This window comes from Phoenix dactylifera, chromosome 9, assembly GCF_009389715.1.
Source record: "Phoenix dactylifera cultivar Barhee BC4 chromosome 9, palm_55x_up_171113_PBpolish2nd_filt_p, whole genome shotgun sequence".
Classification (NCBI taxonomy): domain Eukaryota; kingdom Viridiplantae; phylum Streptophyta; class Magnoliopsida; order Arecales; family Arecaceae; genus Phoenix; species Phoenix dactylifera.
This window is the reverse complement of record NC_052400.1, coordinates 7,672,960-7,686,224: the sequence shown is the minus strand read 5'-3', so window position 1 is coordinate 7,686,224 and position 13,265 is coordinate 7,672,960. Positions and strand designations below refer to the sequence as shown.

Sequence of the window (13,265 nt, the reverse complement as noted above, 5' to 3'; positions counted from 1 at the left end):
GTACGGAGTTCCTTCTCTATTTTATTCCGAAAATGGAAAAATAAAGAAGAATTGAGCATGATCAGTGAGCTTACCCATTTTCGGGAATGATCTGCGGTGTTCCTTGCTCTGGCGCTTCAGCGATCATCCCAAAAAATCCTTGGGGAAGAAGAAGAGCCATAAGGGGTCTATACATAAGGCTCTTTTAGCTGGGGTGAGGTATCATCCCCAGCTTTCCCCCCGTGAAGGGCCTAATAGCTGAGCCTTTTTTTGATCCCCAGCTGGCCCTAGTCACATCCAATGGGCTGCCAACCATGGGCCCAATTAGCCTATTAGATGTCATGGCCCAATGCTCAAATATGGGCCCAAAAAAGGTATTGGGCCCAGTTGATTTTTGGGCCCAGGTATTACACTCCCTCTCCATGGTGTCCTCGTAATAAAATAAAAATCTATAGCATGATAATTAATTGTATTCTAATAATATTGATTATTTAATATTAGTATAATGTTATAATATATTACGATAATAGTAATATTATCATGATATTATAATTAACATTATTATGTTATTATTGATATTATCATATATAATATTAATATTACTATAATAATTATAATTACATATATAAATTCTATGTAATAATCATTTATTATTAAAATGCGTAAGATAAATAATATTTCCAGCATTGAATTATTTAAATTCATATAATTACTATAGTAATTATTGTTATACTACTCCAATGATAGGGTACTGGCAATATTATTTTTCTATTATAAAAAAATATAATAAACATTATACTAAATAGAAATCAAGAGCAATTCACTACTTGTTAGGGTGAGAACCTTAGTAACTAAATTCGGGGTAATCTCTTTTGATATCAATTAACCATATAGCTGTAATTGTATTTGCATTTTTCATCGCATATAACAAAATAAGGCTCCTTTCTAGAACCGCAATTTCAACAGCAGGCAATTTAATTGTAGTATGTAATTGAATTACATGCTATCAAATTATAAGCAACCAAATGACCCCTTAGCTTGCTTATCTTTTTTAGAAGTAACTTTCTGTTTGAAAGCTTGACCTTAATTTTTTTATTTTTTTAAATTTTTTAGATTTTCAATAGATTTTGATTTATAATACACACACACACACACACACTTCAGATATATTGATTGTATGATGTGCTTCAAAATATATATTGAATAGCTGTGCCACCTCCTTCTATCCAACTAGGAAATGATATATCAGCTTAAAGTTCCATTGATTTTTTGACAAGACAATTATATCAATCGTTCCACTTTATTATCCCTCTCTTAGATATCCCTATAGAGAATTTTATGTGAGTAGTAATTAGTCATCTACATATCTCTCTTGTACAAATCTCCATTTGGCAAGTATCCTTCGAATTCCAACCATTATTCTCTTTTGATAAAGTTAATCACAACATCAACAATGAGAAAATAAGTAATGTTGTTCACCTTCATCTATGCACAAACGAACAATTCTCCTGCCATATGCGCACACGAACAATTCTCCTGCAATATGATTAATTATAGAGCTGCCAAGTCAGTGATTATGGTCCCAGTAATTTTTTAAAATGGATGATCCTATGCGTTTTCGAAAGCAAATAAATATTTTTTCTCAAAGAACATGAAAGATAGATGCAGAGCCAATATAAAACTTTCAATTGGAGCCATTTAATCACCATCTTCATCTACATAGGGGTTTATGTTGGTGTTTTATTAATTCAAAAAGGAAAACCAATATCCCCTCTACCTTCCTTTAATTAATAGCAAATATGGATTTAGAAGACTCTTTATACCATAGGATCCTAATCAATGTATTCCTAAAATCATTTGATCACCCTATGGTGTAGAAATATATAATTATTAAAACAATACCCAATATTGTTTACCCATATAAGGATAATAGTTAAAGACATAAAAGACTAGATTAAATAGCCCCTAATATAAGGACCATCCGCTTTTTGGCCTTTTCCATTTTATCTCTATCCTCCCTCTCTTTTCTCTCCACCCTTCCCTTCTAAAATATCAGCCCTTTTGAAGGGAAGGGGGCGGCCACGTGTCCGTTAAGTCGCCGTCAACTCCTCACGTGCGCCTGCCGTCTCTAACTTCCAACATGGCAAGCGCCGTCAGCACCGCTGTCGCCAACGGCCACGAGGAAACGGGCGGCGGCGGCGGAGGGGGCGGCGCCAGCCCCGCCGCTGCCCGGCCGCACCGCCAGCCGCGGTGGAAGCGGCACGAGATCCTGGTGCTGATACAGGGGAAGCGGGTGGTGGAGGGGCGGGGGCGGCGCCGGGCCCACCGGACGGCGGCGGTGTCGGTGGTGGAGCCGAAGTGGGCGGCGGTCTCGTGGTACTGCCGGCGGCACGGAGTGGACCGGGGGGCGGTGCAGTGCCGGAAGCGGTGGAGCAACCTGGCATGCGACTTCAAGAAGATACGGACATGGGAGAAGGGGCCGGGGGCGGCCAAGGGGGGGTCGTTCTGGGCGATGAGAAACGACCGCCGGCGAGAGCGGCAGCTGCCGGGGTTCTTTGACCGGGGGGTGTACGAGATCCTCGACGGGGCGGCTGAGGTGGAGGCGGTGTCGGCAGCGGCGGCGGAGGAGGAAGGGAAGAAGACGCTAGCAGCGGCGGAAGGCGAGGAGGAGGAGGACGAAGAGGAGGAGGAGGAGGCCATCTTTGACAGTGGCCGGACGGCGGCGGAGGATGGGTTGTTCTCTGATTTCGAGCAGGAGGCGGCGGCGGCGGACGAGGAGGAGGTGAGGCCACGGGCGATGATGGTGGTGCCAATTTCAGGTAATTTGGGATCAATTGAATTAAAGTTCTCAGCTTGGAGTGGCCAAGAAAAATGGGTGCTTCAGATTGAAATGATTGTTTGGATGATGAATGAGAGTTTTTTTTTTCCTTTTTTTTGCAGATTATTTGTGTATTTGTTGATTCTGAATTGAGTTCTTTGGCTTTGGATGCAGAGAGGAAGTATGAACCATTACCACCGGAGTCTTCCGATCCAGGTATTACTTTGCTCTCGATTAAGTTATTAGTTTCAGAAAATTTGATACCATAAATTTGGCTTGAATTGCTTAAAAACATTGTATGAGTTATTGGTTGTTGTTTGGTGTCATCATTGCTTAATTTCTCCTTTTGATTTTCAGTTTTCTTCTTCCTCTGCCTCATATGTTGATGTTAGCCACTGTTAACTCAAATTTTTTCATGTATACTGCATATCTGAAACTCGAGTGTCCGTGAAGCTCTTCATCTCTTTGTGCTGCAAGACTCCACCATACCAGTATATACTGCCCCATATCAGGCATATTATACCATACTAAAATGGTACCAAAGCTTAGTATAAGGAGCATACCAAGTTTCGGTACACCAAATGGATCTCCATACTGATTGTATTGATGCTATACCAGCATGGTATCAGTATTGGATCTACTACCAACATGGTGAATTTTGATTCTACAATATTTACTCTTGCTGCATCTTAGGTCCTGTATTGGATATGCGGTGCTCCAGTAAATTATAAAAGGATAGTTAAGTCTTCTTCTAATGTCATGCACCAAACTTGGAGTATAACAGACATCACATACCTGTAAGGTAGATCGTACAAGCATGCAAGGCTATTGAACAAATCATAATAATCTCAAAGATATGATAATAATTTTTTTTTCAATCCTTGAAAATTGGTTTAACCAAGATCCAATCAAATCATTCTCATAATCAAATATATCAAAGTAATATAAGATATAATATTCTAACCAATCATTATTATTCAAATCGAATAAAATGTTCCAACTAAACCGAACTATTCTAACTAAACTAAACTAGAAATCTAAATAATCATGAATATCTTCATAAGATTTAGCACACTCTTTCAAGTCTTAAGCAATCATGATTTAGGATCTGAAAAAAAAATAAAAAAATAATAAGCTACACCAACCCAGTAAGTAATGTTATATATCAAAGTGGGGTCTAAGCATGCTAAACAAATAATTAATCAAATAGCGTGATACAAACTAGGAATAGATCAAACTCGAGTAATATATATTTTTTCAAAATTTATTTATTTTTTTAGACTGATACAAAATCCAATATTAGGCTATGGTTATGTAATCAAGTGGCATAGGTCAGATAGCAGATACAAGGTATACCAAGTAACAGATAACAGATACCACTATTCTAATCACTGGTGGTTTGATGTCGAAACCAGTTTCTCAAATTATAAGTCGACAGAGCCAACGAATAATCTACATTAGTAGGGCCAGATCATAGCCCTACTGAGAATGTATATATAAAATAAATTTCATAATTTATCTAGTCATATTTTTTAAATTTCATCATAAAAGAGTATTAAAATATATATTATATTTTAAAATAATTATTGTCATAATAATAACATGCCCGACCCGTTTAATGAAATATAAAACAGAGATCACAATCAAATTTAACAAACTAATTACAATTTTACCAAAGGTCAGAAAATATACTTTGAAGTGTTAGATTACTTATCGCTTCTCGCTTCAAAATTCTATTTCAGTTAGATGGGCCAGGTGTATTTATTTTAATATCATTAAAATATAATTAATTTTATCACTATCTTAGAAGCCAAATAAAGTTAAATATTAAAATACTATTATAGATATGACTTCATGCCTAAATTAGGAAGAAGAAAAGGCAAGGTCAATCGGGCGGCGGTGCCCAACGACCTGGGTCGGTTCGATCAAGGTGAACTCAACCAGTCAAGATCAGATATGATTTAAGTAACTCAACGAAGATTAACAGTGGCCGAGTTCCAAAGAGATTAGACAAGGGCAGAGGTAATGGGCTGGCTTACTGCCCGAGTACCGAGGCGATTTAGGGTCTCCATCTTAGGGTCAACTTGAATCCAAGCAAAGAAAGTGAGGGCTTTGAACTAAGATCTCTGGTCTTGCTTAGAGAGAGAAAAAGAGAGAAGAGAGAGAAACATTAAAAAAAATAAGAAGAAAGGAAGAAGAAAAGAAGAGAAACGAAAAGAAGGAAAAGAAGAAAAAGAAAGAGGAAGAGGGAGAGAATGAGGGCCACAGTCAGGTGGCCACGGTGGTTCGATAGCCAGAAGACCCGATGATAAAGGAGCAATCGACGGTGGTGACAAGGTGGTTGGCGACTGAAATAGGAAGAAACAAGCTATCTTATGACAATGCTAGCCATATTTGAAACAAACTCCAGATGCTCGTCTATAAATTTTGGTCTTATGAACATCGCCACGTGCTTCGCACTTAGGCTTATCCTGCTGCATACTTTTTTCATGAGATTTTTGCTTTCCCGAATGCCAAGACTTAACATGAGATTTTGCAGACTCACTAGAATTCTGTCCACTAAGAGTATTAGAATCTCTGCCCTTCTTCCTTTGCTTTACTACTTTAGTATCTTGATTTTTTCTCTAGATAATCTCCATATTTTTGGCTCTATCTACCAAATTATCATAGTTAGTTAGGTGTATTGCAGCCAAACCCTAGCATATACATGGCTTCCACCCTTCTTCAAACCTCCTCATCCTGCATACTCGAAGGGCGAACTATACAAGCATGCAAGGCTACTGAACAAATCATAATAATCCCAAAATTTTGATAATAATTGTTTTCAATCCTTAAAAATTGGTTTAATCAAAATCCATTCAAATCATTCTCATAATCAAATATATCAAACTAACAGAAGTCAAAATATTCTAATCAATTATTATTATTCAAATCTATTAAAATGTTCAAACTAAACTGAACTAGTCTAACTAAACTAAACTAGAAATCTAAATAATCATAAATATCTTTAGAAGATCTAGCTGACTCTCCCAAATTTCGAGCAATTATGATTTAGGATCTGAAAAAAATAAATAAATAATGAGCTATACCAACCTAGTAAGCAACATAATACATCAAAGTGGGGTCTAAGCATGTCAAATAAATAATTAATCAAATAGCATGATAATAACTGAGAATAGATCAAATTTTGAATAATACACATATTTCTTTTAAAATTTATTTATTTATTTAACCGATACAAAATTCAGACATGGCCACACAATCCAGTGGCATGGGTTAGATAACAGATACAAGATGCACCAAGTGCTAGATAACATATACCACTATGCTAATCACTGGTGGCTCGGTATCAAAATTAGTTTTTTAGGTTACAAGTCAATAGGGCTAATGAATAATTTCTATTAACGGGTTCAGATTATAGCCGTGCTGAGATATATAAATAAATAAATTTTATAATTTATCCAGTTGTATTTTTCAAATTTTATCATACAAGAGTACTAAAATATATATCATATTTTAAAATAATTATTATGATAATAATAACATGCCTAACTCATTTAATCAATTATAGAATAGATATCACAATTAAATTTAGTAAACTAACTATAATTTTAATAAAGGTTAGAAAACATACTTTGAAATGTTAGGTTACTTACATATTCTCACTTCAAAATCCCACTTTAGTTTGACGAGTCGGGTTCTCCTATTTTAATATCATTAAATATAATTAATTTTATCATTATTTTAGAAGCCAAGTAAAGTTAAATGTTAAAATACTATTGGGGATACAACCTCATGCCTAAATGAGGAAGAAGGAAAGACATGGTCAATTAGGTGCTAGTACCCAAATGTTTGGGTCGGTCCAATCAAGGTGAACTCAATCGATCAAAATCAAACATGATTTAAGTAACTCAACGAAGATCAATAGTGGCCAAATTCTGAAAGAATCCGGCAAGGGTCCAGGTAACGGGCTAGCCTATCGTTCGGGTACCAAGGTAGTTCAAGACCTCCACTCTTGTTCAACTTGGATCCAAGCAAAGGGAGTAAGAGCTTTGAACTAAGTTTCTTAGGTCTTGCTTAGAGGGAGAAAGAGAGAGAAAGAAGAGACTGAAGCAATACATAAAAATAAGAAGAAGAAAGGAAGAAGAAAAATGGAGGAAAGAAAGGAGGAGGAAGAAGAAGAAGAAGAAGAAAGAGGAAGAGGGAAAGGGAGAAGATGGATTGTCGCCTTTAATTTTTGAGGGCTGCAACGCCGAGCTGGGGGACGATGTTGACTTCATAACCAAGTCTCCACTCTCAGCAAAGATCATGGAGGAACCTCTCTAGCCTCAATTCAAGATATTGTAGCTGGAGACCTATGATGGAACTTCTGTTCTCATGGATCACTTGAAGATTTTCAAGGCTCTCATGATGCTCTAAGGGGCCACAAATGTGGTGCCCTGCCGAGCTTTTCTAGCTACTCTTGGAAAGCAACTTAGTTATGGTACACTGGACTTTAGCTGAACTCGATCAACTCCATTGAGCAGTTCAGTCAGTTGTTCATGGCACACTTCATCAATAATCACAGACAGAGGAAAGGCTCGAAGAGTCTATTTGCTATTATGCTCGAGAGTCCTCACGGAGAGTCTACTACTCGAAGAGTCTATTTCTAGCTATTATGCTCGAGAGTCCTCACGGAGAGTCTACTACTCGAAGAGTCTATTTCTAGTTGTTTCAATGCGGTGGCTTTGAAAGTCCACGATTTGAATTACTCACTCACAATGTCCACGTTGTAGCACGAACTAAAGATTTTTTAGTTCCTCTTTTCCCTTAAGAAGAAGCTTTCAAGAAAATTTTTTGAGCTTCTTGCCCAAGCTGAGAAGTACATAAACACAAAAGAAGCTACGATAGATTGGCGAGAGTTCGCCCGAAATAAGCCCAGCAAGAAAAAGAATAAACAAGCTCGAGGGGCAAAAGAAAAGCTCAAAAGGAAGCCAAGAAGGGATGACCAAAGTCCCCGCCATTCAAGGAGTCCACCTTAGCATTTTGAGAGGTACACACCTCTCAACACCTCTCGAGCATAGATCTTAATGGAGGTAGAGAACCGATGCTATGTGAAATGGCCTCAGGAGATGAAGCAAGGTGCTAAGAAGGATAAGGACAAATTTTGCAAGTTCTACCGAGACTTTGGCTATGACATTGAAGACTACTTGCAGCTTAAAAATGAGATTGAGGCCCTCATCCAACAAGGGTACCTCAGTCGCTTTGTTGACAACCTGTGGGACTAGAATGATGCTGATCAGAAGTGGCGTGCAATCGAGTAGGAGATTAACAATTAGCCTACAGTGGGAGTCATCAACACTATCTCTGGCAGTCTAGTAGTTGGTGGAAGATCTTGTTCGCGCAAAGGAGTTACGTGCATGCTGACCAAATAGGAAGCTCGGATCCAAAGAGGTAGAGGATGGGAAAAGTGATTTCCTTCTCAAATCCCAACATTGAAGACATGCAGACATGATAACATTGTTGTAGTTGCCTTAACCATTGCTAACTATGATGTAAAACACATTTTAGTGGATAATGGAAGCTCAGCAGATATATTATTTTTTGAGATCTTTTGCAAGATGAACTTGCCTATTGACTAACTAAATAAGGTAAACTTTCCTCTAATTGGGTTATTGGGAGACCCAATCTCTATGGGGGGAGCTATCTCTCTCCTAATCACGGTTGGTTGAACTTCGAGGCAAATGACTATGATGCTAGACTTCTTGAATGTAAAATTTCTCTTGGCGTACAACACTGATGGGGGCCGAAATAGATCGTCCTACCCACAACAAGAGGGCCACCCAATTTCAGCCCAATAGACACCAACGCCAACTAGAGGGAACTTCGGTCCGGCCCAGAATTGGCCAGACCTTGGACTCCTTCGACCTCGGATATTCGCTGACTCGCTCGACCAAGTTTGGGGTGCCTCCTGTATTCGCTGACTCGTCCGATCAAGTTCGGGGTGCCTTCTACGATCGCCGACTCGTCTCAACCAAGCTTGGGGCGCTTCCTATATTCGCCGACATGTCCAACCAAGTACGGGGCGCCTTCTACGATCGCACTTGCCCCAACCAAGCTCGAGGCGCCTTCTGTATTTGTCGACTCGTCCGACCAAGTTCGGAACATCTTCTACGGTCGCTGACTCGCCCTGACTAAGCTCGGGGTGTCTCCTGTATTTGCCAACTCGCTCCAACCAAGCTCAGGGCACTCTCTCCAATGATATGCCTCGACCTTTGAGCTCGAGGCGCTCCGCCGAGCACATCTTGGAACCCAGGATGCTAGACTAATTCAGCACCCGTCAGGTCGTCCTCACCAAATGCATGATGTGACCTTTCAACGAGCTCGGTCCTGCCAACGGCCGCACCTATATGCGTACCTACGCCCTCCTGCGTGGCCGTACATAGCAACTCCACCATGCCATGCTTTGCTTGCTAGCCTATGATAGCCAAGGACAACACCATGCTACTCCGACTATACCCTGCTACGACTGTCAACACCTTACTATTTTCAAGAACGGATGATACCGCATGCCACTAGCAAGCTATAGTGCGCCATCCGACTGAGGGCCATCCCCTCTCATGATGAGGACGGGCAAAACCTCTGCCACCTGGGTCTCTCTACTGGGACTATAAATAGCCCCGTCAGGTAACACTTAAGGAACTTTTGGCTGGACCAACCGAGTTCCACACCAACTTGATCGTCGGAGGGCCCTCACTGAAAACACCGGTGAGACTTTGTGCAGGTACACCGCCGACCGTGGGAGGTGGCTCTCACCCTCTTCCTCCACACTCCAGCGGTTCCTCCGACTCCTCCGGCATGGTCACCCTTGGGCTAGATTTGAACCACAACAAACACCATTTTGGGTCGGCTCAGACTGAACACCCTTCATGGCATAGTGTCCACCTACCACCTGCTTATAAGGTTTCCAACCGGACAAGGTGAGGGAGAAGTCTGAGGTGACCCAGCCGGCAATGGCTCGATAGTGCTATGTGGCGACTTTTGGAGGGAACAAGCCAATAGAAGCGCTCCACATAGAAGGTCTCGATGTTTGGGATAAGTAGAAGTAGAAGCATCGAAAACCAGTCGAGGAACTCCTCTAAACCCCCCCCCCCCTCAATAAAGCAGATCTGAGCAGGATAGTACGGGTCAGAGTCAATCTCGATGAAGTTACCAAGGCTTAGCTAGTGGACTTCCTCCAAGACAATGTTGACATCTTCGCCAAGCCAGCTTCTGACATACTAGGTATAAGCTCAGATGTGAATGTTCATAGATTAAGCAATTGATCCAGCATACAAGCCTGTTCGCCCGAAGAAGAGGAGCTTTTCCCTAGAGAGGCAACACACCATCAATAAAGAGGTGAACATGCTCCTTAAAGTAGGCTTCATTTGAGAAGTTGTCTACCCCGACTGGATAGCAAATGTCGTCCTCGTGAAAAAGGCCAACAATAAATGGTGAGTGTGTATTGACTTCACTGACCTTAACAAGGCCTATCCAAATGACAACTTCCTATTGCCGAGGATTGACCAGCTGGTGGATGCGACATTGGGTCATTTGATGTCGAACTTTATGAATACATTTTCGGGCTACAACTAAATTCAAATGACATCCCAGGATGAGGAGAAAACCTTCTTCATCACCGATAAAGGACTCGGACTATTACAAGGTCATGCTATTTGGACTAAAGAATGGGGCAAAATCGGTCGTCGAAGAGGATAGTTTTGATCCCGTTGAGGTTCGATTAGGAGAGCGTTGCGCCATAGGCGTGTCATTTGATGATCACTTTGCTGTCTACCTTATCACTTTGCCCAACCAAATAAAAAAAATAGGAGAAAAAAAAAGAGTAGAGTATCGAACCGAGATAGGGCATCAGGAAGGCCTATTGGAAGCTTAAGGTGAGGAAAGTCTTGCAGAGGGATGGAAGGACAAATGCTAGCTAGTGGCGACATGAGGAAGAACTTTGGCCAAGAACAAATGACAGAAATGACTTTGGAGATGAAATGCTTGCCCACTCTCAACCTCTCTCCAGATGACTGGCTGCAGAAACCCCAAAATGGAGACAAAGCATCGGTCACCAGCATTATATAGAATCTTGGGTAGCCCAGGTTGACACGATTATTTGAGGGCTCAGTTCGATCTCCACCATGTGTCCACCAGGCATTCAATTCCGAACCGTCACTTTAATTCCACCGACAAAGCATCCAATCGTCGCCCTTGAATCCTGCCATTGATGATACTGTTTTGGGAAGTGTAGACACCAGCATACAATCATAAATTCATTCTCCAGTAGATTTTTGAAGTTGACAAGATAGCCCTTGTTGATTGGCTCTATCGCCTTGGCTGGTTGGTTATGAATACTGTTCTTTATCTTGAGGAGCTTCAGCACATTTGATGATTGACCTCATATCATCTGTAACTTGAACTATTTATTTGTCATAAGACTTCATTTTCCCTTTATTTCCAATATGTGTTTATAGAAACAGAAGTTAAACAAGTATATAGTAAGGTGTGTAGAAAGTTCTTTATGTATTGATGAAAACTCATTCCCATACTATGATCATGTTTTAGTGATCCCTGCGAAGTTTATAAAATCACAAGTGGTACACCTCACATAATATTTAATGTGCTTTTCTCTTATTGCGATCTGGCATTCCTTCTTATTTTTCCTTCGAATGAAAACTAGGTTTTAGGCTATTTGTAACTTGAGGCATTGACACTAAGCATAACTACATAATGAGTTCCTAATACACTGCATGGTGACTTCTAGTGCCCCTAAACAAGCTGCAAGCACAGATATGCTGATGATAATATCGAGTTACCCATTCCCAGAGCACTGTCAATTTGTTACCTTTCATGGATGCATGATTAGTTCTTATACTGCAGGTATGCTGAATGATAAGCAGCCAACTGAGAACAAAGACAAGGGTTCGCCACCAAGAGAAGGACAGAAGCGGAAGCGGACACCAGAGGAAGGAGAAGGAGACACTAGTCTCCAAAACCAACTGATTGAAGTTTTAGAGCGAAACTGCAAGATGCTGGCAGCCCAACTCGAAGCTCAAAACATCAACTGTCAACTGGATAGAGAGCAAAGGAAGGACCAAGCTGATAGCCTGCTTGGTGTTCTGAACAAACTGGTGGATGCTCTCGGAAGAATCGCAGATAAACTATAGGCGGACCCAAGAATGAGGATGCAAGGAAGCCACTGGAAGATATTGTATGGATAGATGAAGCTGTAACCCATGAAAGCAGTCAGTAAATTATAGAGAAAATAGAGTTTGACAGCAACCCATTTTGTCAGCTGGTTTTAGATTGCATAGTTTTGTAGTGCTAGGGATTGATGGTGAATAAGTTGTGCTTACATGGAATGTTGTGTAAGCTGGATTTGTAGAGATATCGGAAACAATTTTAATTGGTTAATAAAGGAATATTTTTTGTTTTGATGTTCAGTAGTAAGTTGATTACCATTTTCCTTTTTTAGTATATTTTGTTCAAGATTCTTTCAAGAAAAACAATGTTTTCTTTTTTTTTTCTTTTTTTTTTGTTGACTATATTCTTAATAGCCAATTTCTGCATCCTGGAGATAAATCTGAACTGTGTCATGGGCATGAAGAACCTCCTTATGCTGAGCCTGTCCAGACCTTGTGGAGGCTCCTCATGCATTGTTCAATAGTTCAACCTTATGCAGTTTTTGTCACAACTTAGGTCCTCATCCAAAAATGTAAGCTAGAAGGTATTATATGGAATTCTTAGTTTCATTAAGTACCCAAGATCTATCCAGTATATAGTTGATGTGGGACTAAATGCACGCCCGTATGGGTCTTCATACTCCCCTTTTTTAAACTCTAGTATCTTTGCCAAGTTAAAGGTCCAAATCTTTTCAAATTCAATTTAAAATGTCATGATTAGCTTGTGATTAATTTCAATGGACCATGCTACAGTGTCTTCTAGTCTATAAAGGCTATGGATCAGGTCTACTCTGATATCATTTGTCAAAACGCAGGACCTTACTTAAAAATGTTAGCTGAAAATTGTTATTTAAGTTTCTTGATCCAATATAAATATCCAAGATCTACCTAGTATATAGTTAATACGAGACTAAACACATGATTACGTAGGTCCTCACAGTTTCCACTTCTTTTTCTTAGGTCTTTAAGGCATGCTCTTAACATTGAGGCTCCGTGGACTTGTAGAGAGCACCCAAAAGTGTTAAATGGCGGCAAAGAAGTGGAGAGGGAATCGTTTTCACCAGGTTTCCTTCTAAACTTGAACCAATTAATCTGTTTTAAGAGAATTCTTGCCATAGGCCAAATGCTAAACTCTTCTGAAGTCTTACAAATTCTCAATATATTTTCATAATGTGAAAGTCTTCTTTGGCTTCTTTTGAATTTTATTTTTTCTTGCCTTGGCTATAACCTCTTGTCCAATAACCTTGCTCAGATACATCTGTGCT

The 13,265-nt window shown here is 40.0% G+C and overlaps 1 protein-coding gene across 1 annotated transcript; it reads left to right on the top strand.

Moving 5' to 3' along the window:
• The first annotated feature begins 1,907 nt into the window (after nucleotides 1-1,907).
• On the top strand, nucleotides 1,908-12,261 carry LOC103723088 (trihelix transcription factor ASR3-like). Its single transcript, XM_039129920.1, has 3 exons — nucleotides 1,908-2,798; nucleotides 2,972-3,013; nucleotides 11,699-12,261. Exons 1-3 carry the CDS (start codon nucleotides 2,120-2,122, stop codon nucleotides 11,983-11,985), a joined length of 1,008 nt encoding a protein of 335 aa, XP_038985848.1. The 5' UTR covers nucleotides 1,908-2,119; the 3' UTR covers nucleotides 11,986-12,261.
• Nucleotides 12,262-13,265: the final 1,004 nt, after the last annotated feature.

Bases quoted from the DNA above. Each gene is read 5' to 3' on its own strand.
- LOC103723088 (XM_039129920.1), top strand. From the start codon at position 2,120: ATGGCAAGCGCCGTCAGCACCGCTGTCGCCAACGGCCACGAGGAAACG. The intron at 2,799-2,971 runs GTAATTTGGGAT...CTTTGGATGCAG, and splicing joins GATGGTGGTGCCAATTTCAG to AGAGGAAGTATGAACCATTA. The intron at 3,014-11,698 runs GTATTACTTTGC...CTTATACTGCAG, and splicing joins ACCGGAGTCTTCCGATCCAG to GTATGCTGAATGATAAGCAG.